The sequence below is a fragment of the Dreissena polymorpha genome, chromosome 3, assembly GCF_020536995.1.
Source record: "Dreissena polymorpha isolate Duluth1 chromosome 3, UMN_Dpol_1.0, whole genome shotgun sequence".
NCBI lineage: Eukaryota > Metazoa > Mollusca > Bivalvia > Myida > Dreissenidae > Dreissena > Dreissena polymorpha.
In genome coordinates this window covers 130,857,223-130,881,529 of record NC_068357.1, presented here as the reverse complement: position 1 = coordinate 130,881,529, position 24,307 = coordinate 130,857,223, and the positions used below count along the sequence as shown (strand labels likewise).

At 37.1% G+C, this 24,307-nt stretch overlaps 2 protein-coding genes across 10 annotated transcripts in view; both read right to left on the bottom strand.

Moving 5' to 3' along the window:
- Positions 1–8,870, bottom strand: part of LOC127871467 (uncharacterized) — a 64,373-nt gene extending 55,503 nt beyond the window's left edge. For all 9 annotated transcript variants that reach the window (XM_052414413.1, XM_052414418.1, XM_052414419.1 and 6 more), the window contains exons 1-4: positions 8,415–8,870; positions 4,296–4,442; positions 2,439–2,566; positions 1,927–2,029 (exon numbers count right to left, since the gene is read on the bottom strand). In XM_052414413.1, the coding sequence (XP_052270373.1) occupies positions 1,927–2,029; positions 2,439–2,566; positions 4,296–4,442; positions 8,415–8,528 (492 nt within the window). In that variant the 5' untranslated portion in view covers positions 8,529–8,870. The remainder of the gene's footprint in view (positions 1–1,926; positions 2,030–2,438; positions 2,567–4,295; positions 4,443–8,414) is intronic.
- A 29-nt stretch (positions 8,871–8,899) lies between these two features.
- Positions 8,900–23,853, bottom strand: LOC127871469 (SREBP regulating gene protein-like). Its single transcript, XM_052414421.1, has 5 exons — positions 23,738–23,853; positions 16,016–16,175; positions 13,955–14,103; positions 13,211–13,324; positions 8,900–9,395 (listed from the first exon to the last, which is right to left on the bottom strand). The coding sequence occupies exons 1-5, from the start codon at positions 23,828–23,830 to the stop codon at positions 9,306–9,308; spliced, it is 606 nt and encodes a 201-aa protein (XP_052270381.1). The 5' UTR covers positions 23,831–23,853; the 3' UTR covers positions 8,900–9,305.
- Between the last annotated feature and the right edge of the window lie 454 nt (positions 23,854–24,307).

Sequence of the window (24,307 nt, the reverse complement as noted above, 5' to 3'; positions counted from 1 at the left end):
GCCATAATTATTACAAAATGCTTGATAGAGTTGTCTGCTCTTGTTTATAAGTTGGGGGTCATGTTGGTAAAGAAGTATGCAAAATATGAAAGCAAAATGTCAAGGGACATTGAAAATATTTGGGGTAGTACGCAAACTTTAAGATATGCACGCTAACGCAAACGCTAACGCCGATGCTGGGGGAGTTGGATTGCTCCACTATATATATTTCATGTATAAAAGTCGAGCTAAAAATGTTTCAGATTAACAAATTTTTGTTGTAGTTATGATATTTGATAGGAAACAGTAATAATGAATACTTACCCTGCTCTAAAATATCCATTATAGTTATCTTTTGATGATTTGAAAACCTGAAAATTATAAAGCCTAACAACGCAAATGATTGAATAATTAGGTCAGTTCTGTTGTTGTCCATTTGTTTTTTGAACACTACGACTTTTACTCCAGGGATCAGTGGTTCAAGCTTAGTTGAGGGTTACTTTTTTCTTTCTTTAATTTTGTTTTTGTTTTTTACTGAAACATTATAGATCCCATGTTATCACTTAAAGCATATAATGACAAACTTCAATACAAGTAAAAATCGGTGAAAAGTTCCCCTTAAGAAGGTTTTACTATAGCCACATATGGAACAAGATGTGTTTGTGAAACACAATGTCCCGCCAAATACCAAGTTGCTATCTTCAAAATTGCAAAAGTATTTATAAAATAAGCGATTTGGGCCACATATATTTGACGTCTGACCTTGAAGAATGACCTTGACCTTTCACCACTCAAAATGTGCAGCTCCATGAGATACACACGCATGCCAAATATCAAGTTGCTATCTTCAATATTGCAAAAGTACTCATAAAATGAGCGATTTTGGCCACATATATGTGACCTCTGACCTGGAAGGATGACCTTGATCTTTCACCACTCAAAATGTGCAGCTCCATGAGATACACATGCATGCCAAATATCAAGTTGCTATCTTAAATATTGAAATACTGCAAAAAGGTACATTAAATAAGCGATTTTGACCCATATATTTGATCTTTGACCTTGAAGGATGACCTTGACCTTAACAGACCAACCAACCAACAGACAGGGCAAAAACAATATGTCCCCCACTACTATAGTGGGGGACATAAAAATGCCCCATCCCCTTTTCGACCATATTTTTCAACAGGCTGGAACTATTTTCAACCAAATCCAATATATCATTGGAACAAATGTTTTGACTAACATTCAAAAAGAATAGACAATAAATGTGACTACTAGAGTTTTAACAAGGTTTTATGTTTTACTATAGTCAATAGTTGTCATATGAGGAAAACTGCCCTGCCTCCTGGCAGCCATGTTTTTCAATTAACCAGAAACATTTTTAGAAAATATTATTGGGATACATGCTCGACCAAGTTTCATGAAGATTTAATTAAACATGTGACTTTTTGAGTGTTAACAATGTTTTAATATACATGTAGCCATATAAGCAAAAATGCCCCGTCCCCTGGCAATCATGTCTTTCGCCAGACCAAAACCACTTTGGAACTCATCAAAAATATCATTAAAAGTAATGTTCTTACAAGGTTAATGAAGATTGGAAAAATAAATGTTACTTCAAGAGTGTTAACAAGGTTTTACTAAAGTCGCATAAGGAAAACGCATTGCACACACCCTGGCAGCCATGATTTCAACCAACCCATATCATTTTGAATCTCGTACGATATATTATTGGGACACATATTCTGACAAAGTTTTATGAAGATTGGACAAAAATGTGGCTTCTAGAGTGTTAACAAGGTACATGTTGATGACATACCACAGAAAAGGCATAACAGACAAAAGGCAATTACAAAAGCTTTCAATACGCAAGTAAGTAAGCTAAACAGGAACAGAGTGCAGTCCCCTGATTTGTATTGCTCTTGGTGATCCGATGAGACATACAGTGAGTTCTCTTTCTTGTCTGTACAGCTCTCTATCAAGGCCTGTCTTGAACACTGCATAGGTGTGCTGCAGGAAAACAGAATACTCTGGAGCCAAATTCCCTCTGAAAAAAAAAAATTAACATGCACAGAAACATTTTTTGCAAACACTGATCCATATGAAAAACAAGTATTCTTGAAACCATCTTTATTTAAATCTTGCACGAAATCAAATTTTGCTGTGAACTTGAATTTCAAAACACTCATGTACATGATCTAATGTAGTGATGCATCGCATTAATATCTTGGTCTAAAAACAAAAGCAAACAGTCTTAAATAAAATAAATAAAAACATGTTCATAGAGATAAGAGACTTTCCACATACATTTTATGGCTGCACCTACACACACATATAAGTAAGGATTACAAGTCCCTCCACAAAAATTTTAATGAAATGCATATAAACCATTATTTATTTTTTAGTGTGTTATAAAGTTCAACTTGTTCAACAAAATACTCCAACACACTGCTTACTGGTGGTTTGGATTGGTCATGTGTTCATATCCGACTTCATTGGTGGCCTTGTATATCTGGCTGTTGAGATAGGCCTGGGCGTCTCGCAGCATCTTGTTCTTTTCCTCTGGAGTCATCTGAGGCATATCCTGTACCACAGAACCACAAGAGTAAGTGTCGTACATAAAGAACCACAAAGCTGTAACATAGAAGCACTAAGCTGTACCATAAAAGCACAAAGCTGTACCATAGAATCACAAAGCTGTAGCATAGAACCACAAACATGTACCATAGAATCACAAAACTGCACCATAGAACCATTAAGCTGTACCATAGAATCACAAAGCTGTACCATAGAACCAAAAAGCTGTATCATTGAACCAAAAAGCTGTACCAGGCAACCACAAAGCTGTAACATAGAACCACAAAGCTGTAACATAAAACCACTAAGATGTACCAAAGAATCACAAAGCTGTACCATAAAATCACAAAGCTATACAATAGAATCACAAAACTGTACAATAGAACCACACAACTGTAACATAAGATCACAAAGCTGTACCATAGAATCACACAGATGTACCATAGAACCACAAAGCTGTACCATATAATCACAAAGTTGTACCATATAATCACAAAGCTGTACCATATAATCACACAGATGTCCCATAAAACCACATAGCTGTACCATAGAATCACAAAGCTGTAGCATAGAACCACAAACATGTACCATAGAATCACAAAGTTGTACCATAAACCACAAAACTTTACCATATAATCACAAAACTGCACCATATAACCATTAAGCTGTACCATAGAACCACAAAGCTGTACGATAAAATAACAAAGTTGTACCATATAATCACAAAGCTGTACCATATAATCACACAGATGTACCATAAAACCACAAAGATATACATAGAATCACAAAGCTGCACCATAAAATTATAACCATTAAGCTGTACAATAGAATCACAAAGCTGTGCCATAGAACCACAAAGCTGTACCATATAATCACAAAGATGTACCATAGAACCACAAAGCTGTACCATAGGGTCACAAAGCTGTACCACAGAACAAATATGAACATAGCCAAAAAAGGCCATTCGAAACAAAAAAGAAATCCTTTTTAAATTCATAAAAATCCTTATCATGTAGAAATATTTTTGCCTTTATTTGTTTAAAACAAGTAAACATTGCGAAAATGATAAAGAAACTTTATTTGTAAGAAAACATATTTGACCTTGACACTTTGATTTGAAATTTTCCCTTCCGTACAACTTAAAGGTATAATTTCCCTTAAGAGCTTTCTGTTAACAGGCATACTGATGGAGTCAGGGATGCAATTATGGGTTCACTGAATTATGCAATGAGGGATACATTGATGCCTGCAATCAAGTATGCAATTAACAATGCATTCAAAACAAAAAAAGTTCTGATTCAATAGGCCATCACATCATTCCTTCTAGTTATTTAAGGCTTTAATATGCCATTTTATTGTTATCATAACTGACTTTAAATGGAATATTATTTAGAGTCAACACGTGACTGCACTTGCAACTGTTATAAAGCTGTTTCTGATATTGAAAGTTAATATTGTTTTCCAACTCACAAAAGAGCTGGAATAGGCTGATGGATGTTTTTATCACAATTATGCCTAGCATCTAGAAAAAAGGCCTTGGCAAACAGCATAGACCCAGGTGAGACGCCGCATGATGCAGCATCTCATCTGGGTCTACGCTGTTTGCTTTAAGGAATTTCTATAAGAAATATTCTAAATATAGAAATAAATATACTAGACATCCCTAATTTTGGAAATAAATTGATCCAATTTAAAAGGATGGGAAAGTCCACTAGGCATAAATGGGTCAAACTCACTAGGACCCAAGGATTGCGCCTTGCAGTGGGCAGGTATTTGTCCACAAAGTCCTGCCCTAGTAGCTGCAGCAGGGCTTCCTTCCTCTCAGGCTTCAAGAACTGCTTCTCCACCCGCTGGGCAAGGATGAAGGAAATACGGTCCTCTATCTGAAACACAACACTAGTTGGGCTGCATATACATTTCCAGGGTTAAGCTCAAAACAAAATCAGTCTGTATCTTTATATTAAAAATTGAGTGCACAACAGAATCAGTCTGGATGTTTATATCAAAGTTTGAGTGCAAAATAGAATCAGTCTGGATGTTTATACCAAAATTAGAGTGCAAAGCAGAATCAGTTTGGTTGTTTATATCAAAGTTCGAGTGCACAAAAGAATCAGTCTAGATCTTTATATCAAAGTATGAGTGCAAAACAGAATCAGTCTGTTATGTTAATATAAAAGTTTGACATTGTTGCCCCGATATTAAACGATTTGATTGCATCGGTGGCTTAAAACGTTAGAAAACAAAATTGGAAACGAATGAGACAGTGAAATAAGTGTTCATTTACTTAGCTTTCTAGTTGACTTGTGTTTTCTTGTCAAGAAAAATGAAGAAATAGTATTAGTCATTAGTTTTAATGTGTAGTTGTATTTGCATCATAATTCAGAATGGAAAACCTAATACAGTAACTGTTTAAGAAGCTACATATATTTATCATAATTGCTTCAAATGTTTCTGTAAAGTCAGTTATACACCCTTCAATATCCAAGAACACAGGTAGTACAGTTCTACCTGTATTTTTGGATATGGTAGTACAGGTACTTTTTGATTTTAAGCGTTACTCCTTTTCTTTCTGCCAGTGGCAGTACCGTTACTAATTTCACAAATCCTTATCTGGAGCTTTGTTAACAGATGGACAGACAAACTTACGACGGACAAAGACTGGTCACAAAAGCTCACCTGAGCAATCAGGTGAGCTAATAAAAGTTTGAGTGCAAACAGAATCAGTCTGGATGTTTATACCAAAGTTTGAGTGCAAAATAGAATCAGTCTGGATGTTTATACAAGAGGACCAAGATGGCCCTAGTTCGCTCACCTGAGAGGAGTCGGTTCATTCAATCTTTACCAAATGTCAAACTTGACCTAGATATTGTCCAGACAAACATCCTGGTCAAGTTTCATCATTATTTCATCTGCGAGTCATGATCAATGTACCAATGAAGTTTCATGATCCTAGGCGTAAGCATTCATGAGTTATCATCTGGAAACTATTTTTCTAAGTTGAGTCACCATGACCTTGACAGCCATTGTGTGAATACGTTTTTTGGCACTGTGACCTTGACCTTTGACCTAGTGACCTGATAATCAATAGGGTTCATCTGCGAGTCATGATCAATATACCTATGAAGTTTCATGAACCTAGGCATAAGCGTTCTTTAGTTATCATCCAGAAACCATTTTACTATTTCAGGTCACCGTGACCTTGACCTTTGACCTAGTGAACTGAAAATCAATAGGGGTTATCTGCGAGTCATGATCAATGTACCTATGAAGTTTCATGATCCTAGGCGTAAGCGTTCTTGAGTTATCATCTGGAAACCATTTTACTATTTCGGGTCACTGTGACCATGACCTTAGACCTAGTGACCTGGAAATCAATAGGGGTCATCTACGAGTCATGATAAATGAACCTATGAACTTTCAAGATCCTAGGCCTAAGCGTTCTTGAGTAATCATCCGGAAACCATTTTACTATTTCGGGTCATCGTGACCTTGACCTTTGACCTAATGACCTGAAAATCAATAGGGGTCATCTGCGAGTCATGATCAATGTACCTATGAAGTTTCATGATCCTTGTCATAAGTGCTCTTGAGTTATCATCCAGAAACCATCTGGTGGACAGACGGACCGACATGAGCAAAACAATATACCCCCTCTTCTTCGAAAGGGGGGGGGGCATAATGAGAAAACTACCCCCTCCCAGCAAGCCATGTTATTCAACTGACCGGAACCATTTTTGAACTCAACTCTCGTATCAAGGAAACAAACCTTCTGAGCAAATTTCATGAAAATTGGGCCAAAAATGTGACTTCTACTGTGTTCACACGGCGGCCATGTTTTTTCACCGATCCCCACCATTTTCAAACTTGTCCGAGATATCCATAAAACCAATGTTTTGACCAACTTTCATGATGATTGGGCAAAAATTGTGACTTCTAGAGTGTTTACAAGGTTTCTCTACAGCCAAATAGGGAAAACTGCCACTATATACATATAGAGAAAAATGCCCCGCCCACTGGCTGCCATGTTTTTTCACCGATGTCGACCATTTTCGAACTCGTCCGAGGCATTATTTGAACCAATGTTTTGACCAACTTTCATGATGATTGGGAAAAAATTGTGACTTCTAGAGTGTTTACAAGGTTTCTCTATAGTCAAATAAGGAAAACTGCCCCGCCCACTGGCGGCCATGTTTTTCAACGAATCAGAACCACTTTTGAACTCAACCAAGATATCATTAAGACAAAGTTACATGAAAATTGGGAATGAAATGTGACTTCTACAGTGTTTACAAGGTTTTTCTTTTTTTTTGACCTAGTGACCTAGTTTTTGACCCGGCACAACCCAGTTTCGAACTCGGCCGAGATTTCATTGGGACAAAGCTTCTGACCAAGTTTCATGAAGATGGGACAAGAAATGTGGCCTCTAGAGTGTTTACGAGCAAATGTTAACGGACGGACAGACATACAACGGACAAAGACCGGTCACAAAAGCTCACCTGAGCAATCAGGTGAGCTAATAAAAGTTTGAGTGCAAAACAGAATCAGTTTGGATGTTTATACCAAAGTTGGAGATATCGCAGGATCCAGAAAAGTGTGACAGACTGATGGACAGGTGGACAAACAGAGCGAAAACCATAAGTCCCTCCAGTGAAACCGGTAGGAGACAATAACCATCGACAACAAGAAACTGTCGGAGACAGGTGATGCTCCCCAAAGTTTTTTTTGGTCACAATATTGCACTATATATTCCAATAAAAGGAAACGTCTTGAGGGCAGAGTAGTTGGGGGGAAAAAAAAATTTTCTGAAAATTTTAAGGGCCATGACTCTGTGAAAAATCATCCGACCAGAATCCGCTGATAATATGCACATCTCCTCTTGGTAGTGAAGCTTTCCATAAAGTTTTATTGAATTCCGGTCATTAGTTGCTGAGAAATAGCCCCGACAAAAATTGCGCACAGACGGACACACGGACGGACAGACGAAGCTGCGACTATATGCTCCCCCCCAAAATAAATTTTGGGGGAGCATAAAAATGTAGTCTGACTTGCATGTGTCCTTCAAATGTTTCAGATATACAAAATTGTAAAACAAGAGCACCGCAAAACGGGCGCCACGCTCAGCTGCGAAAGCTTGTCAGAATTTATTTTTTCACAGTAACCTTGACCTTTGACCTCGTGACCCAAAAATGAGTGTGGCCTGTAGAACTCATCAAGGTGCATCAACATATGAAGTTTCAAACTTGAAGGTGGAAACACTTTGATGTTAGAGCAAAATGTCAAGGTTTTAGCACGGCGACGCCGGACAGCAGACGCTGGATGGCGGAGGACGAGCTGACTATGACAATACCTCAGGTTTTCTCCACAACAGCCGAGCTTAAAATTATTTGTTGATAGTTCATATTGTATAAAAAAAATACTCATCTACAGGAAAAATAAACAAATAAGTGTTTTTGATACTTTTGATAGATATTTAATGAAACATCAACATAGAAAACAATATTTGAAATGGAAATAACTTATAATTATATGGAGTAATTATGTTTTTGAATTCATTAATTACAAAAAAAAGTTGCAACCATAGCAGGCCATTTTGAACCTGTTCACATTAGTGTGTCAAAAAAAGCTAGCAACTCTGAATTTGTATTAATACTTATTCAAAACAGCTGAAAATTTACAGCATTCAATGAAATTCGACAAAATTGTTTGTTTTTTATTATTAATTATCCTGATTGTTTTGTTAATGGTCCCCTTCAGCTAATGGTCTTTGATCAGTACATGTACATATACACATCTAAGCACAAATGGAAAATAGCAATTTTACACGATAAATCAAAGAAAAATGGGTGCCAACACACCTGATGCCAAGGTGCTGTTGGCAGCAAGGTCTGCTGATAGGCAGAGTTGAGCCACTGAATCTGGTATGGTTCTCGGTCCTGGCGAACCTCTCGTTCTTGGTCAATATTGGCCATGTTGTATGCTGGATACCAGGAACAGGATTTTGACGAGCTTTTTTAATGTTTAACCTTTTAGGTTTGACAGAAGTCTGTTTAAAAGCTCTACAGAAAATATTTATGTAGGGTGAACTTTCTTGACACTTACAACAAAAATCACACTACAAATTGTCAACTAAAGGCAATGCTTTAATTGATCTGGCAGAAGTAAAAATATAGAATATCTGAATATAGAGGTCCCTTTTCCATATGAAATTGTACTAAATGTGTGAAAAACATAACAATAAAATATAACAAAGGGTTTCACATAGTGACTTTTTTAAATGTGTATGCGCAAATATTGATACGTACAAGACAAAGTATTATTTAATTAGTATAACTCAATGATATTCATTATATATTTTATGGCATTCAAATATTATTCTTTTCATAATCATAAATGAATGAAGCATAAATGAATGACAAATCTATGTACATATCACAGACATTTCAATTAAAAATGTTAGAAAACTACATGTTACTACATTACAGATCACTGGAGTACTTAACAAATTTACATTAAGCTAACAAGTATGTTTACACAAAAAGATGCACATAAAACAAATGATTTTAATCAAAGACGATAATAATTTCAAAATGACATAGACCGTTTTTACATATATTTCTGTGAATGCTTATTGCTGATATGGTTTCAGTGAAGTTTCTGGTTATGTGATAATACAAGCAATATCATGTGATAATCATGTGATGGTCATGTGATAATCATGTGACGGTCATGTGCTAATCATGTGACGGTCATGTGGCCACCAGCTGCAGTTCAGGGGGGTCCTCTCCATAACAGTATTTAGCCGAGGGATCTCTATAGGAGTTCTCATGCTGAACACTCTGAAAGGCAGAATTACAATAACAGGTATCTCACTAGGCACTAAAATAGCATACAAATTGTTGAAAGTACCACTGCTGCATCTGTTACATAATTGAGAAATGTTACATGAATGTTGTTGTTTTCAGTTTTTTCAGTTATATCCTAGCATTCAGTCAACCCACTTCCACTACTCATGGCTATGCTTGTTTATAAGTACTTTCTGCACATACTTTTTCAGTAACTGACAATAGCATGAACCAACAAGAAAGGCAACTCTTTACGTTACAAATCAACATAATTCAAAAAGTGGCTCTTTATTATCTCACTTTACATGGGTCTAAATAATGTTTAAAAGCTCTTTTCTGACTTGATTTAACAGTCCGAAATTATCCAATCAAGAAAGTTGAGACATTAATCTTTCAGAACATATAATGCTCCATGGAATCAGTATACAGAATATAAAAATCAGCATGTTTATTTTTCGCAGTTATAGACAGTATTTCTGGCTGAAATCAATAGAATATTACGTTTAAATCATTTCTGTATTGGCATTCAACAAGCAAGTGGCAAAATAATGTGGGGAACATAAAAATGTTGATGAAAACTTGTGTCAGCTTCTCAGTGTATCAGCCTTGAAATAATCAATTCATCAAATGAAAATATAAATCATTTATCAACCAGTTATAGTCAGTTACACCATAATCCTTGGGCAAAACTTGCCAAAACGGAGACGTAAGTGATAAAAACAGGAAAAGATTCTATATGCTTATTGAAATTAAAATCAAACTATGTAAACATCATTCTGTATGAATTTTCTAATCAAATGTTTATTTCTAGTTCATACAGGAGATTCAAGAATAAACAATAAAATTATAAATGTTCTGGAGAATATGTGCATTTCATCCAGTATAATCATAGAAGTTTATTTAGTACCAGTTTTTTGTTAAAAAATCTATAACATGTTTTGAAAGTTTGTAACACCTTATTGCCAAAAAAGATCATGAAAAATAGAATTTTCAGAGTAATTTATTAAACAAACAGAAAATGTTTTCTTAAATCCTAATTATTATTTCTACACTCATTTGTCATCAATTACTTGTTTTAAACAAGAGCACCGCCTTGCGGGTGCAGACCGCTCATCTATTTTCTTTTTAAAGGTGAAGGGACTCTCATTTTCAATCACAAAGGAGGGAGGGGTGGAGTGAAGAGCGGTGCATTGTGTGGGGGTGTGGACATTTATTACATTTTCTTCCAAAAATGCGAAAAAAAGGAAAAAAAAAATCGGGGGGGGGGGGGGGAGTGGGGGGGGGGTGGGGGGGGGGGGGATTCTTGGGTGCGATGGTTGGACGGTATTTCAAACATAAAATAATAAAAAATAAATATTTGTGTTTTTTAACCGTTTCATAAAAAAAAAATGGGGGGGGGGTGAGGTGGGGGGGGTATAGTGTGAGGGTGTGGTGGTAATTTGTGAGATGATCTTAAAAAAAAAAAAAAAAAAAAATAGGGGGGGGGGGATTCGGGTGGGGGAGGGGGGGTGGGGATTCTTGGGTGCGATGGTTGGACGGTATTTCAAACATAAAATAATCAAAATAAATAGTTTTGTGTTTTTACCGTTTAAAAAAAAAATTGGGGAGGGGGTGGGGTGGGGGGGGGGTATAGTGTGAGGGTGTGGTGGTCATTTGTGAGATGATCTTAAAAAAAAAAAAAAAAAAAAAAAAAAAAAAAAAATAGGGGGGGGGGGGTTGGGGGGGGGGGGGGGGGCACTGGCGATGGTTTGGGTGGAGTCTATTGTGGTATGTCAGGTAAGAGTAGTTTTGTCAAAGTATCAATCAAATCTAATCATAAATAAAGAAGTTATGGCAATTTTAGAGAAATTTAATAATTTGACCTTGAGAGTCAAGGTCATTCAAAGGTCAAGGTAAAATTCAACTTGCCAGGTACAGTAACCTCATGATAGCATGAAAGTATTTGAAGTTTGAAAGCAATAGCCTTGATACTTAAGAAGTAAAGTGGATCGAAACACAAAATTTAACCATATATTCAAAGTTACTAAGTCAAAAAAGGGCCATAATTCCGTAAAAATGACATCCAGAGTTATGCAACTTGTCCTTTTACTGTACCCTTATGATAGTTTGCGAGTGTTCCAAGTATGATAGCAATATCTATGATACTTTAGGGGTAAAGTGGACCAAAACACAAAACTTAACCAAACTTTCAATTTTCTAAGTATAAAGGGCCCATAATTCCGTCCAAATGCCAGTCAGAGTTACATAACTTTGCCTGCACAGTCCCCTTACGGTAGTTAGTAAGTGTTGCAAGTATGAAAGCAATAGCTTTGATACTTAAGGAATAAAATGGACCTTAACACAAAACTTAACCAAATTTTTCAATTTTCTAAGTATAAAAAGGGCACATAATTCTGTCAAAATGCACGCCAGAGTTATCTAACTTTGCGTGCCCAGTCCCCTCATGATAGTAAGTAAGTGTACCAAGTTTGAATGCAATAGCATTGATACTTTCTGAAAAAAGTGGACCTAAACGCAAAACTTAACCAAAATTTTCAATTTTCTAAGTATAAAAAGGGCACATAATTCAGTCAAAATGCACGCCAGAGTTATCTAACTTTGCCTGCCCAGTCCCCTCATGATAGTAAGTAAGTGTACCAAGTTTGAATGCAATAGCATTGATACTTTCTGAGAAAAGTGGACCTAAACGCAAAACTTAACCGGACGCCGACGCCGACGCCGACGCAGACGCCGACGCCGACGCCAAGGTGATGACAATAGCTCATAATTTTTTTTCAAAAAATAGATGAGCTAAAAATCATTGGTTGATGCTACCGACAACTGTCCAACTTGAATCAGAGTTAGGAGAGTATTCCAGTGTAAATAGTTTCCATACTTATGCACCTGTTATACGGCCAGGTCAGGTATTGAATCTGGAAACTTCAGATATGTAGTCCAGGGCTCTACATGAGCAAGCCTGCCCAGTTGACATGTTATGTACAGTTTTTATAATTATGCAAGCCCACACATTTCCATGCCCTACATGTATTAGTATACTCATCAATGCTTCATTATTTGGCTAAAATAGGCAGCTGAAGTGTCCATTTGTCTACATCAGAGATGTTTACCAAAGAATCAACTTAATATAAGTATTCAGTAATAAAAGACAACTTAAGTCTCTTTAAGTTTTCTATAGTTTCATGATTCAATTCAATATTTTTCATTTCAAGCACAAATATCATGTAATTCAAACATGTTTAAAATTCAATAGTATTTATCAAACTGTAAAACAAACTTGAATGTTTTATAACATATTTTAAACAAAGTAGGAGGTATTAAAAATTTCTAAACAATCAAAAACTTTTATCTGGTTTGTGTACTTTCTTTTGAGAAAATAACACAATATGTTTGTTTTTAAGAAGAGATTTACAACCACCTTTGAGTCCGTCTGCCTTTGAGATAGAGAGATTGTAAATGCATGTGCATGCATGTTCAACTCTACAAGTCATTAAATTAAATGTTGAACTCATGGTTTGTATTTTTCAAAATATTATGGAATGTTTCAAAGATTTTATGGTCCTTGATAAGCATTCTCTTTCATTTTAACACTCTTCAAGAGGACTGCTTGAACTTCAAGTTCTATCCATGAGTGGTTTGAAGCATTTAAAAAAAATCATTAAAACATGAAAGAGTCTGCATAAACCTTTACTGCATAAAAGGTCTTTGATCTTCCATAATTTGATTTGAGCATACATGTGCTAATAATTCATAAAAGGCCTTAATTCACTGTATGTAAATATCCTGCTATTATAATCATTGCATGCACTGACCTTAGATGAAGTTCTACATTTCGCTAAGCAGAGTTCAAATGGGTCCGAAACAGAAACCAACAGCTTTTCTTTGTTATCTCTAGCCTCTTGCAAAATCCTTTGAAGAATTGGTTTCTTAAATAAAAATAAATGCTCATTATAAGGGAGCAACAATATGGTAAAACCGGTACTGCAATAAAGTAAATCTGTATGACAATTCATGTTGAACACATTTAAAAAATTTTAAGAAACTTCACACCTGAAACAGGTATTAGTTGTTTGTCTTCTTAAATAAGGGGAAAAAAGCATATATGGGGGCCAAATGCATTTGAGTGTAGTTAGAAGTTGATGACTCACAAAGTGGCATTGCTTTTTGCTGTTTTGTTATATTTGATAAATTACTTCAGAAAGATTAGTACCGGTAATACTTTGTAAATTGCAGTCATTATGACATTTCTCCATCAATAAACAGTAATATTATGTTACGTAATGGGACAATTCTATCTATTTGTTTACATAACCACATATCACACTATAACAGAGCTAACATTTGTAAACAGTCCATTTATTGAATAATGTCCCAAACATTAACAAGAAGCATACATGTCATTTAAGAGCCTTAAAAATGAAGTCAAACACATTTACTGGGGCATCAAAACACAAAGTGCCAGCCGATACACTTACATCTACTGATTTTAAGCTTAATATAGCCTGGATTCACCAGTTTCAAACCCCTAAGTATTAATTTCAAACTGATTGTCCCACCTTCTGTGGTTCCAAGCAGCAGGAAATGCAGTGCTCATACACATAACAGCAGCCGTTGTTCTTGCAAGTGGAGCAGTTGTATCTAGATACACCGAGCTGGGCGGAGCAACAACCACCTGACGTTAGTCCCTCGTGATAACAAATATAACCTGCAGAGAAAAAAAAAAATTTTTTCATGAGTGTGGACAAATGTGCTTTATTTATTCCATATTGCAATTGAGTATTTTCAATAGAAATGAGCATCGATCTAGAAAAACAGTTAAATGCATAAAAGTAAAGTGTCATCCCAGATAAGAGTGTGCAGTCAGCTTCAAATTGATTTTAGAGACTACATGTAACTTAAAATGAAAAAAGAAAAAGAAAAAACGTGCAAAATGTGGTCCCTGCTGACCCTGTGCAGACTGCACAGGCTAATCTGGAATGGCACTTAACGCACATGCATTAAGCCCTGTTATCCCAGAGTGAGGCTCAAATTCTTCTAACAATTTAAATGCAAAGTACAAAGTCCCCTAAGTGCTATGGACTAAATCTCTTATGTTCAATTATCATTATGTAGATTGTCTTCATTTGAGTCTTGTTCTGAGAAAACTGGACTTAATGCATGTGCGTAAAGTGTCGTCCCAGATTAGCCTGTGCAGTCCGCACAGGCAAATCAGGGACGACACTTTCCGGGTAAAGTTGATTTTCGGTAAGGAGGGACTTCCTAGGAACTAAAAATACCATAAAAGCGGAAAGTGTCGTCACTGATTAGCCTATCTGGGACGACACTTTATGCACATGCATTATGCCCAGTTTTCTCAGAACACGACACATTTATTTAAATTTATACATTTTTATCCCCACGTTTTTCGGAGAAAAAGTGGGGATATTGTGGTGATGTGCGTCTGTTCGTCTGTGCTGGCCACCTGCTCCTCCTACACTATAAGTACTAAAACCTTGAAACTTACATACATGGTAGCTATGAGCATATGTGCGAAGGTGACAGTGACGGAATTTTGATCTGACCCCTGGGTCAGATGTTATGGTGGTTGGGGCGGGCCGGGTCAGAGATTTTCCCTCATTTTTTTAAATGTTATTTTACATTAACTTCTTCATTTCTGCACTGATTTACTTCAAATTGATACTGAGCCTCTCTTATGACAATAAGGTCAATCTCAGCTATGCATGGCCCCATTACCAACCCTGGGGCGCCCCGCCCACATAGGCCACACCCACCCAAAATTGCCTTTTACTATACTTTCTTTATTTCTACACCGATTCACTTCAAATTGATACTGAACCTCTCTTATAACAATACAGTTAATCTAAACAATGCATGGCCCCATTACCAACCCTGGGGCGCCCCGCCCACATAGGCCACGCCCACCCAAAATTGTCTTTTACTATAATTTCTTCATTTCTACACCGATTCACTTCAAATTGATACTGAACCTCTTTTATGACAATACAGTCAATCTCAACTATGCATGGCGCCATTACCAACCCTGGGGTGCCCCGCCTACATAGGCCACGCCAACCCAAAATTGCCTTTTACTATAATTTCTTCATTTCTACACCGATTCACTTCAAATTGATACTGAACATCTCTTATGACAATACGGTCAATCTCAACTATGTATGGCCCCATTACCAACCCTGGGGCACCCCGCACATAATAGGCCACACCCACCCAAAATTGTCTTTTACTATAATTTATTCATTTCTACACCGATTCACTGCTAATTGATACTGAACTTCTCTTTTGACAATACAGTCAATCTCAACTATGCATGGCCCCATTACCAACCCTGGGGCGCCCCTGGGTCAAACATGCGGCATGGGGATACCCGTCGGCCTCTGCCGCGCCATTTCTAGTTGGATTTTAATTTACTTTTAAGTGTTTTCTAACTTCTTCATTTAACAAGTTAAAATATTTACACACATTTCTTTCTTTATTATGTTAAACAAAATGGAAACAATTCTTTTGTTTGTCAAAAGATTTTATTTAATAATTATCTTGTGTTTTGAGAAATAGAATTCAAATGATAAAAATGCGTTGTGAGCAAAACATGCAGGAAATACCTCGCTCATCAACAATAAGCTGCCGACCCTGGACAGAATTTCTGCACACTGTGATGTTAGAGCTTTCACCAACTACATCGCTCACTTTGGGGTGCCACTGGAAAGGTTGTCTTAAGAGAGTGTGCTGGACTTCATACACACTGGCATTGGCTGATTGGGTCTACAAAATAAATAAAATTACATAGTTCTTTTTGCAATTTATAAAGAGCATAAAGATATTGAAATCAAATTTAAATTAACAAAGTCAGGGCTCTTTTTTCTTGAACAGGCGCTGATATCAGTGTATTCCTAATTCAGAAAATTCTGGGGTTTTTTTTTCAATTTAATGTTCTAAATTCTGTCTTATTCCATGTGAACATGATTCAACTTAGTCTATCATTATATATTTATATAAAATAGCATTTGAATTACGTCATTACATTTATGAGCCTTAATCATCACAAGTGTGACAGACTGACAGATAAAATGATGATGTGAATGCTTAATGACCGTTGTTTCCCATTGGGAGCATCCGTCTTTCTGTATGTTGTTATGTACCTTATTTATTTGTTTATGTATGAAGCTTAAAAGAGGCATATATAAAATCACTTTATCGACTATAGTCACTCAAGAGACTAGCAATTGTATGAATGTCTATATTTCGAATATCTGTATTTTATGTCAATTATAAAAAAAAGTTGTATAGCAGAGCTGGGGGGTATTTTGTATCAGTTTTTAATCAGTGGAATATTTTTTTTTAAGTAACAGTGATGTTGACCATGTGTCTTGTCATGATAAAGCTGGGCATAATGCATGTGCCTAAAGTGTCGTCCCAGATTAGCCTGTGCAGTCTGCACAGGCTAATCAGGGACGACACTTTCCGCATAAACTTGATTTTCGGTAAGGAGGGACTTCCTTGAAACTATAAATACCATTAAAGCGGTAAGTGTCGTCTCTGATTAGCCTGTGCGGACTGCAGAGGCTAATCTGGGACGACACCTAACGCACAGGAATTAAGCCCAGTTTAATCAGAACAAGACTCACCATAAGGATGCTCCAAAACATACATGTATGAAAGTATCAGGATATTGCTCTTCAATCCTGAATTACATGATGCTAGATCACCAAGTAAAATACCTTTGACTGGTTCACGCTACACTCTGTATGGGACCTACGTACACAAAATTTCAGCACAATATCTCAGTTCTTACTAAATTGTTGAAAGAACATAAGTCATGATCATTTTTGCAACAGTGACCTTGACTCTAGTGGCCAAAATGCAACCTGTTTCTAAGCCTGCATGTTTGCCATAGACAGGAGTTTAAGCTAACATTCATCTGAATTTTTTTATTATTAATAATAATAAAAAATTGTGCTCAATTGCATGTCAGACAAATATGCCTTAGTATGTAAACTAGCTTGATGATCCCCAAAATAGATTTCAGTTTCAGTGCAATATCTGTAATAGTTGCATAAATATGACAGTGTTGCAAACCTTTACCAAAAAATACTTATCTTGCATGCACAACGTTAACGGACTTTTGAAAGTATTATTGTGAAAATACTGAGCTATAGCCAGGGATTGAACCCATGACCTCCAGAGTGGTAGTCAGAAACTTTATCCACTTCCCCAAGGAGCTAGCCCAACAGCAAGGCTGTTGGAAGTGACCTTATTTCACTACACTCATCCCCCTCTTAATGTTTCAAGGCCCAGACACACCTGCTACAGCGTGTCTTGCATGGCCCTCCCAGAAACCATTCAATGGCTCAGACCCATTCCAGCATTCACGGTCCTTTTTTGCTCGTCTACATCACAAGTGGTAAGCGTGTGGCTATGATATTAATTATTAAAAACATCATTTTTAATGATAAATAATCATATTATAACAAAAATCAACTTTTCTGAAAAAAAAAAATCATTGTCAAATAAATATATATTATATAACAATGTATTCAACTCGAAATCTACCGAAAACAGGGTGCATTGCTTTGAACAGCCACTACTTCATCAAAGTAGCAGCGATTTTCATGAACCTGGTCTTATTCAACGCAGAAATGATTTTCCTTTCTGGAAATGTATATATCTTGTTATATTACTACAGGAAAGCCTGGGAAGGGCACGACGGGTTGGCAGCCCGGAATGCAGTTCCTGTGAAGGAACAACCACAACATCAGCTACAGACTCACACACAGAAGAATACCCCCAGAGTCTTCCGAGAGGGGGGGAGGGGAGGAGACTCACAAGGACGGATACACAAATGACGAATAGGCTTGTACAACAGACCGGAGAAGTAGCAATAGTGAAGTGTGGCAAATGTGACAAGATCTGCAAGAATCTGAGGGGACTACGGATACATCAAGCCAGGACTGATTGTGGGAAATCAGACACCCAGACGCAACGCTCAGGTGGTACACCTGGTGAGACGTTGGAGGATCCAAGTCGAGAAGAATCCCATAGAACTAGGAACCTCTACGCTTCTGAGAATCTGGTTTCAAACACCCAGGGCAGGCAGCAGGAAGAGGACGAACATGACCCTCTTCTTTATCTGCTTCCCCCACTGGACGATGACACTCCAGACCATGCAGAACCAGCATCACAGGCACAAACAGCTCTGGGGATGATGAGAAGAGGCGCCCGCGAATAGCATGGCAGAAACACGACAAGGTCCTCCAAAAACTGGGACACATAGTGGAAAGGGAGAGGCGAAAGAAGAGGACTGTGAAGGAGACCAGAAGATGCGGTTTGTAAGGAAGGGGAAACCGTCAAGAAGCAGCAGGCGCAAGCAGCATCAATCCTAGATCGTGCGCAGTCATAGGAGATGGTTGTTGACCTGAAACAAAGGCTGGTTTTCCCAAATGTAGTCCAGACAACACAACGCCCTTACATGGTGATCTGGTCGGCAAAGGACAAGTGTCTGGTGATGGTTGAACTCGCAGTTCATTGGGAGTCGCGCTGTGATGAGGCGATGGAGAGGAAAACAGCAAAATATGCTTATCTGCAGAGAGAATGCAAGGAAAAGGGGTGACACATGTGGCTATTCCCAGTGGAGGTCAGCGTCCGAGGCTTTCCGGCAAAGTCTCTCTGGAGACTTTTCACTGCACTTGGCCTACAGGAAGAGACAGAAAGCGAGCTGTCAACAGACTTGGGGATGCAGCGGAAAGAGCATCGAGATGGCTTTGGCTAAGGAGAGAAGAGAGGAGCTGGCAGCCGTCTACTGACACGTAGGGGATTGATCAACCCCTGCGGACCAACCACAATGGGTCGAAACATTCAGTGACCAGTGGCTCTCGACTGAGGATGTCAGTAGTCCAGCAGTTTAACGACTGTTTACATCTCACTACACATACTGGGTCAAATTTTAAGAAATTACACAATACACAATTCACAAGACCTACTTAACAACAATCAGACAGGATTAATGAATTACATCTCCAGGTGTAAAGACACACTTTCGCATTGGACCAATGAAATCACTCGTGTGTTTAAAATGTCAGTTGTTGAAATGTGTGTAAACAAAGGTTTCAAAAGGCGATGGATGGACAGTTAGTTTTTATGCATAATGCAACGGAAAGCAAGGTAAGAATGTTTTTTCATACGTTTTATTGAATTATGGTATCGAGGTCCGTGAACTTTGCAGGGAAAATGCCCTTTACTCCATGAAGATTTCAGTCTTAGATCCTGTCCGATCGATGTTAAGTGTGTCACGCGAGTTGTGTAATGTGTTATTTCTTAAAAACTGACCCAGTTTTTGTAAAAATATTGCAAGACATGTACATTTCCAGAAAGGAAATTCATTTATGCATTGAATAAGACCTAGATCGTGAAAATCGCTGCAAAATAGATGAAGTAATGGCTGTTCAAAGCGATACACCCTATTTTCATTTTATTTCAAGTTGAATACCTTGTTATAAATATATTTGATAGTGAATTTTTTTTATAGAAAAGTTGACTTTTTGTTATAATATGATTATTTATCACTCAAAATGATGTTTTCACTAATTAATATCATAGCCACACGCTTACCACCTGTGGTCGCCATTATTGTGAAATACTGAGCTCAAGCCCAGGATTTCTCATTGAAGCCACGACCTCAAGAGTGGTAGTAAGACACTTCAACCGCCTCGCTAAAGAGCTAGCCCAACAGCAAGGCTGTTGGAAGTGACCTTAATTCACTAAAGTATAAAGAGGCCAACATTCTGCTGCCAGAGTATTACAACTCTGACTGTTCTGTGAATAGTCAATCTGAAACTGGTCATAACCTCAAGTGTGTTGAACAAGCGCATGGCAACAAAACTTTGCATATTATAAGCCCCTTCAATTGGTCACAATCTACAAACAAGAAATCATTTGAGGTGGGCGGGACACTAAATATTTCCAAAAATTTGAAAACAACTGAAGATTTTCAAAGACTTAACTTGTGACAAAACGCAAATTTGCTTTGAAATAGTAAAGTTTTAATAAAAACGATTTATTCATTAACACTGTATGGTCAATGACAGATGAACATGCAAAATGGCATATTTTAACAGCTTAAACAGAACAAATACACCAGAATGTATTACATGAACAGCAAAGCTTTTAATATGCATATAAGACAGTACTGACAAAGCATTCATCATTTATCATAACACAGGACTTTTTAATAGCTCTTGCAAAGACATAGACAAAAAGTCAAAAACACTATTTCAATATGTTATTCTTTTGATTGACAATCGCGAGCACCATATAACTTTAAATGATATCAGGAAATGTAAACACACTGATACATCTGGAAACTATAGTACCCCTTACTTAACTATTCTAATACAGGGGTGCCTATACACCTTAATGATTAGTGTTATTTTGAAACTGAACAGAAAGGACACAACCTCACAGGGGTATCGGGTCCGTTCGCCATAGTTACACGTTCGCCCTGGGTCCGTTCGCCCTGGGTTCGTTCGCCCTATATTATCATTTCCATATCGGGTATGAACACAATGTACACAATATAAAGTGCATTATTTATTATTTTATATATAAGCTGTATATATTAAATTTATAAATTATTTGTACATTAATATGTGTATTATAATCATTAAGATTATGAGATTTTGAGTGTAACTTCTTGCGTTGTTTATGGTTCTTTCATTCAGCAATATATAACCACCGTCTGTCGGATTATCTATATTCTTGTAATCTTGTCGATCCCTGCATAGGCAAATAAATTTAAAATTCATATAAACATCATTAAATCTCAATAAAAACATCATCAATATTCAATTTACTAAACTGATCAATTTCCAATAATTCTCACGTGTATTACGCTGTGTGAAGTAGCAACTGGCCTTTATTGATCGTTGTTGATTAATTAAGAGATTGATTGATTGAGTGTCGTTTTAACCTAATTAAGTTAACATTGAGATCAATTACTTAATCATATAGAAATTAGTTATGTAGAATATGATTATTAAGTTGAAACTATAATCCTAAAGAGTATACTAAATATTGATGCATGCATAAATCATGTTTATAAAACAGAACTGTTATTATTATTATTTTTATCCCCACGCTTTTTGAAAAAAAGGTGGGGATATTGTGGTTATCTCCGCCGTCCGTCCGTCCGTCCATCCGTCCGTCCGTCTGTCTGTCCGTCCGTCCTGGCCACTATCTCCTCCTACACTAAAAGCACTAGAACCTTGAAACTTACACACATGGTAGCTATGAGCATATGTGCGACCCTGCACTATTTGGAATTTTGATCTGACCCCTGGGTCAAAAGTTATAGCGGTTGGGGTGGGGCCGCGTCAGAAATTATCACTCATTTTTTTAGGTTATTTTACATTTACTTCTTTATTTCTACACCGATTCACTTCAAATTGATACTGGACCTCTCTTATGACAATACGGTCAATCTCAACCATGCATGGCCCCATTCCCAACCCTGGGGCGCCCCGCCCACATAGGCCACACCCACCAAAAATTTCCATTTACTATAATTTTTTCATTTCTACACGGATTCACTTCAAATTGATACTGAACTTTTGTTATGACATTAGGGTCAATCTCAACTATGCATGGCCCCAATCCCAACCCTGGGGCGCCCGCCCACATAGGCCACACCCACCAAAAAATTCCATTTACTATAATTTTTTCATTTCTACACGGATTCACTTCAAATTGATACTGAACTTCTCTTATGACATTAGGGTCAATCTCAACTATGCATGGCCCCATAACCAACCCTGGGGCCCCGCCCACATAGACCACACCCACCCAAAATTGCCTTTACTATAATTTCTTCATTTCTACACCGATTCACTTCAAATTGATATTGAACTTCTCTTATGACAATACAGTCAATCTCAACTATGCATGGCCCCATTACCAACCCTGGGGCGCCCCGCCCACATAGACCACACCCACCCAAAATTGCCTTTTACTATAATTTCTTCATTTCTACACCGATTCACTTCAAATTGATACTGAACCTCTCTTATGACAATACGGTCAATCTCAACTATGCATGGCCCCATTACCAACCCTGGGGCCCCGCCCACATAGACCACACCCGCCCAAAATTGCCTTTACTATAATTTCTTCATTTCTACACCGATTCACTTCAAATTGATACTGAACTTCTCTTATGACAATACGGTCAATCTCAACTATGCATGGCACAATTACCAACCCTGGGGCGCCCTGCCCACATATGTCACACCCACCCAAAATTGCCTTTTACTATAACTTCTTCATTTCTACACCAATTCACTTCTAATTGATGATGAACTTCTCTTATGACAATACGGTCAATCTAAGCTATGCATGGCCCCATTACCAACCCTGGGGCACACCTAGGTCAAACATTCGGCGTGGGGATACGCGTCGGCCTCTGCCGCGCCATTTCTAGTTTATAAATTATCTTTAATATGATTATTAGCTTATGATTAAGTAAATAAACAAAAATTATGTAAATGAAACAGAGCGGTATATTTTAAATTGTGTAGAAATTGGCCTAAAAGAAAATGTTCAATTATAATAAATACATTAAGGTATAAGATTATTATTATTTAATTATATAAATATTAATATGGTAAGCAGCGCAACTTAAAGGCCAATTTCGTAAATTATGTAAACGGTCTCCAAACGGAGATAAAATGTCAATTTATATAAAAACCTTAGTCGATTTCGTCCGCCTTTTCAATTAAAAAAAACATTTATTGTATAAGCAAACCAAAAAAACGCACATGCATAATTCCCAGTAAAGCATTATGGTATTTATGTTTTGTTATAGGTCAAACAGCGTATCAAGGAATAGCCTCATGCCTGGGCAATAAAGGTGTATTATAAAGTTTTCATTAATTAATATAATAAACAATTAGAGAAAATTACTGGCCTTTGACGGCTTTGTTACAAACAAGCTTACACGTTAAAGAGCGCCGTCTTGATTTTTCACACATGTTGGCAAGTTTGTAGCTTAAGTTGTCATTTATATATTAAAATGTTTAAAAGATAACAAATTTCGTTATATTTATTACTTTCCTGCTTTGATAATAAAATTTAGGGCGAACGGACCCAGGGCGAACAGGATTTAGGGCGAACAGGATTTAGGGCGAACAGAAATTAGGGCGAACGGACCCGGATTCCCTCACACTCACAGGCATGACAGGTACGAAATTAGTCGAGTACAAACTGATGGCTACAATTAATAAATGCATACTTGATCAGTTCTTTGTTAACAAACTGTTACCTCATTAAAAAGTTACCTCATTAAAAACTTGAAACAAAAGGAATAATGCTAAAATAATGAGGAAAATGGCAAAAATCCAGCGCCTACGAAAGGCTCTGATTGTCAACATTGGTATTTTAGCAACATAACAAAACAAATATATTCGAATTAAAATATAATCATTGGGGCCTTAAAAGAACAACATAGCTATATTGACAATGCAAATTGGTGTAACGGTTTAAAACATATTTGCACATACATTTTGTAAAAAAAGTATTTATAAACAGACGTGAAAATATTCGAAGTTTAACAGGCATTAGGTTAAAATATACTAAACAGTTTCCCTACATAATTTAATGTAAAAGCGACAACATTAAGCATTAATAAATTCAACAGCTTCACAAAGAGACCACATAACCATACATTTTTTAAAGGCCGTTCTTAGCGGAATCGATTTATGTAATGACAAATATGTGTCACATGCCATGAAAAACTTGACATAAATCGAATAGACTGCAACTTTTTTTGTAGCAGGCTCTTTCGGACCCAAGCTCCTTCGGCCCAGACCGAAATTTTAGGCTCTTTCGGACCCAAGCTATTCGGCCCA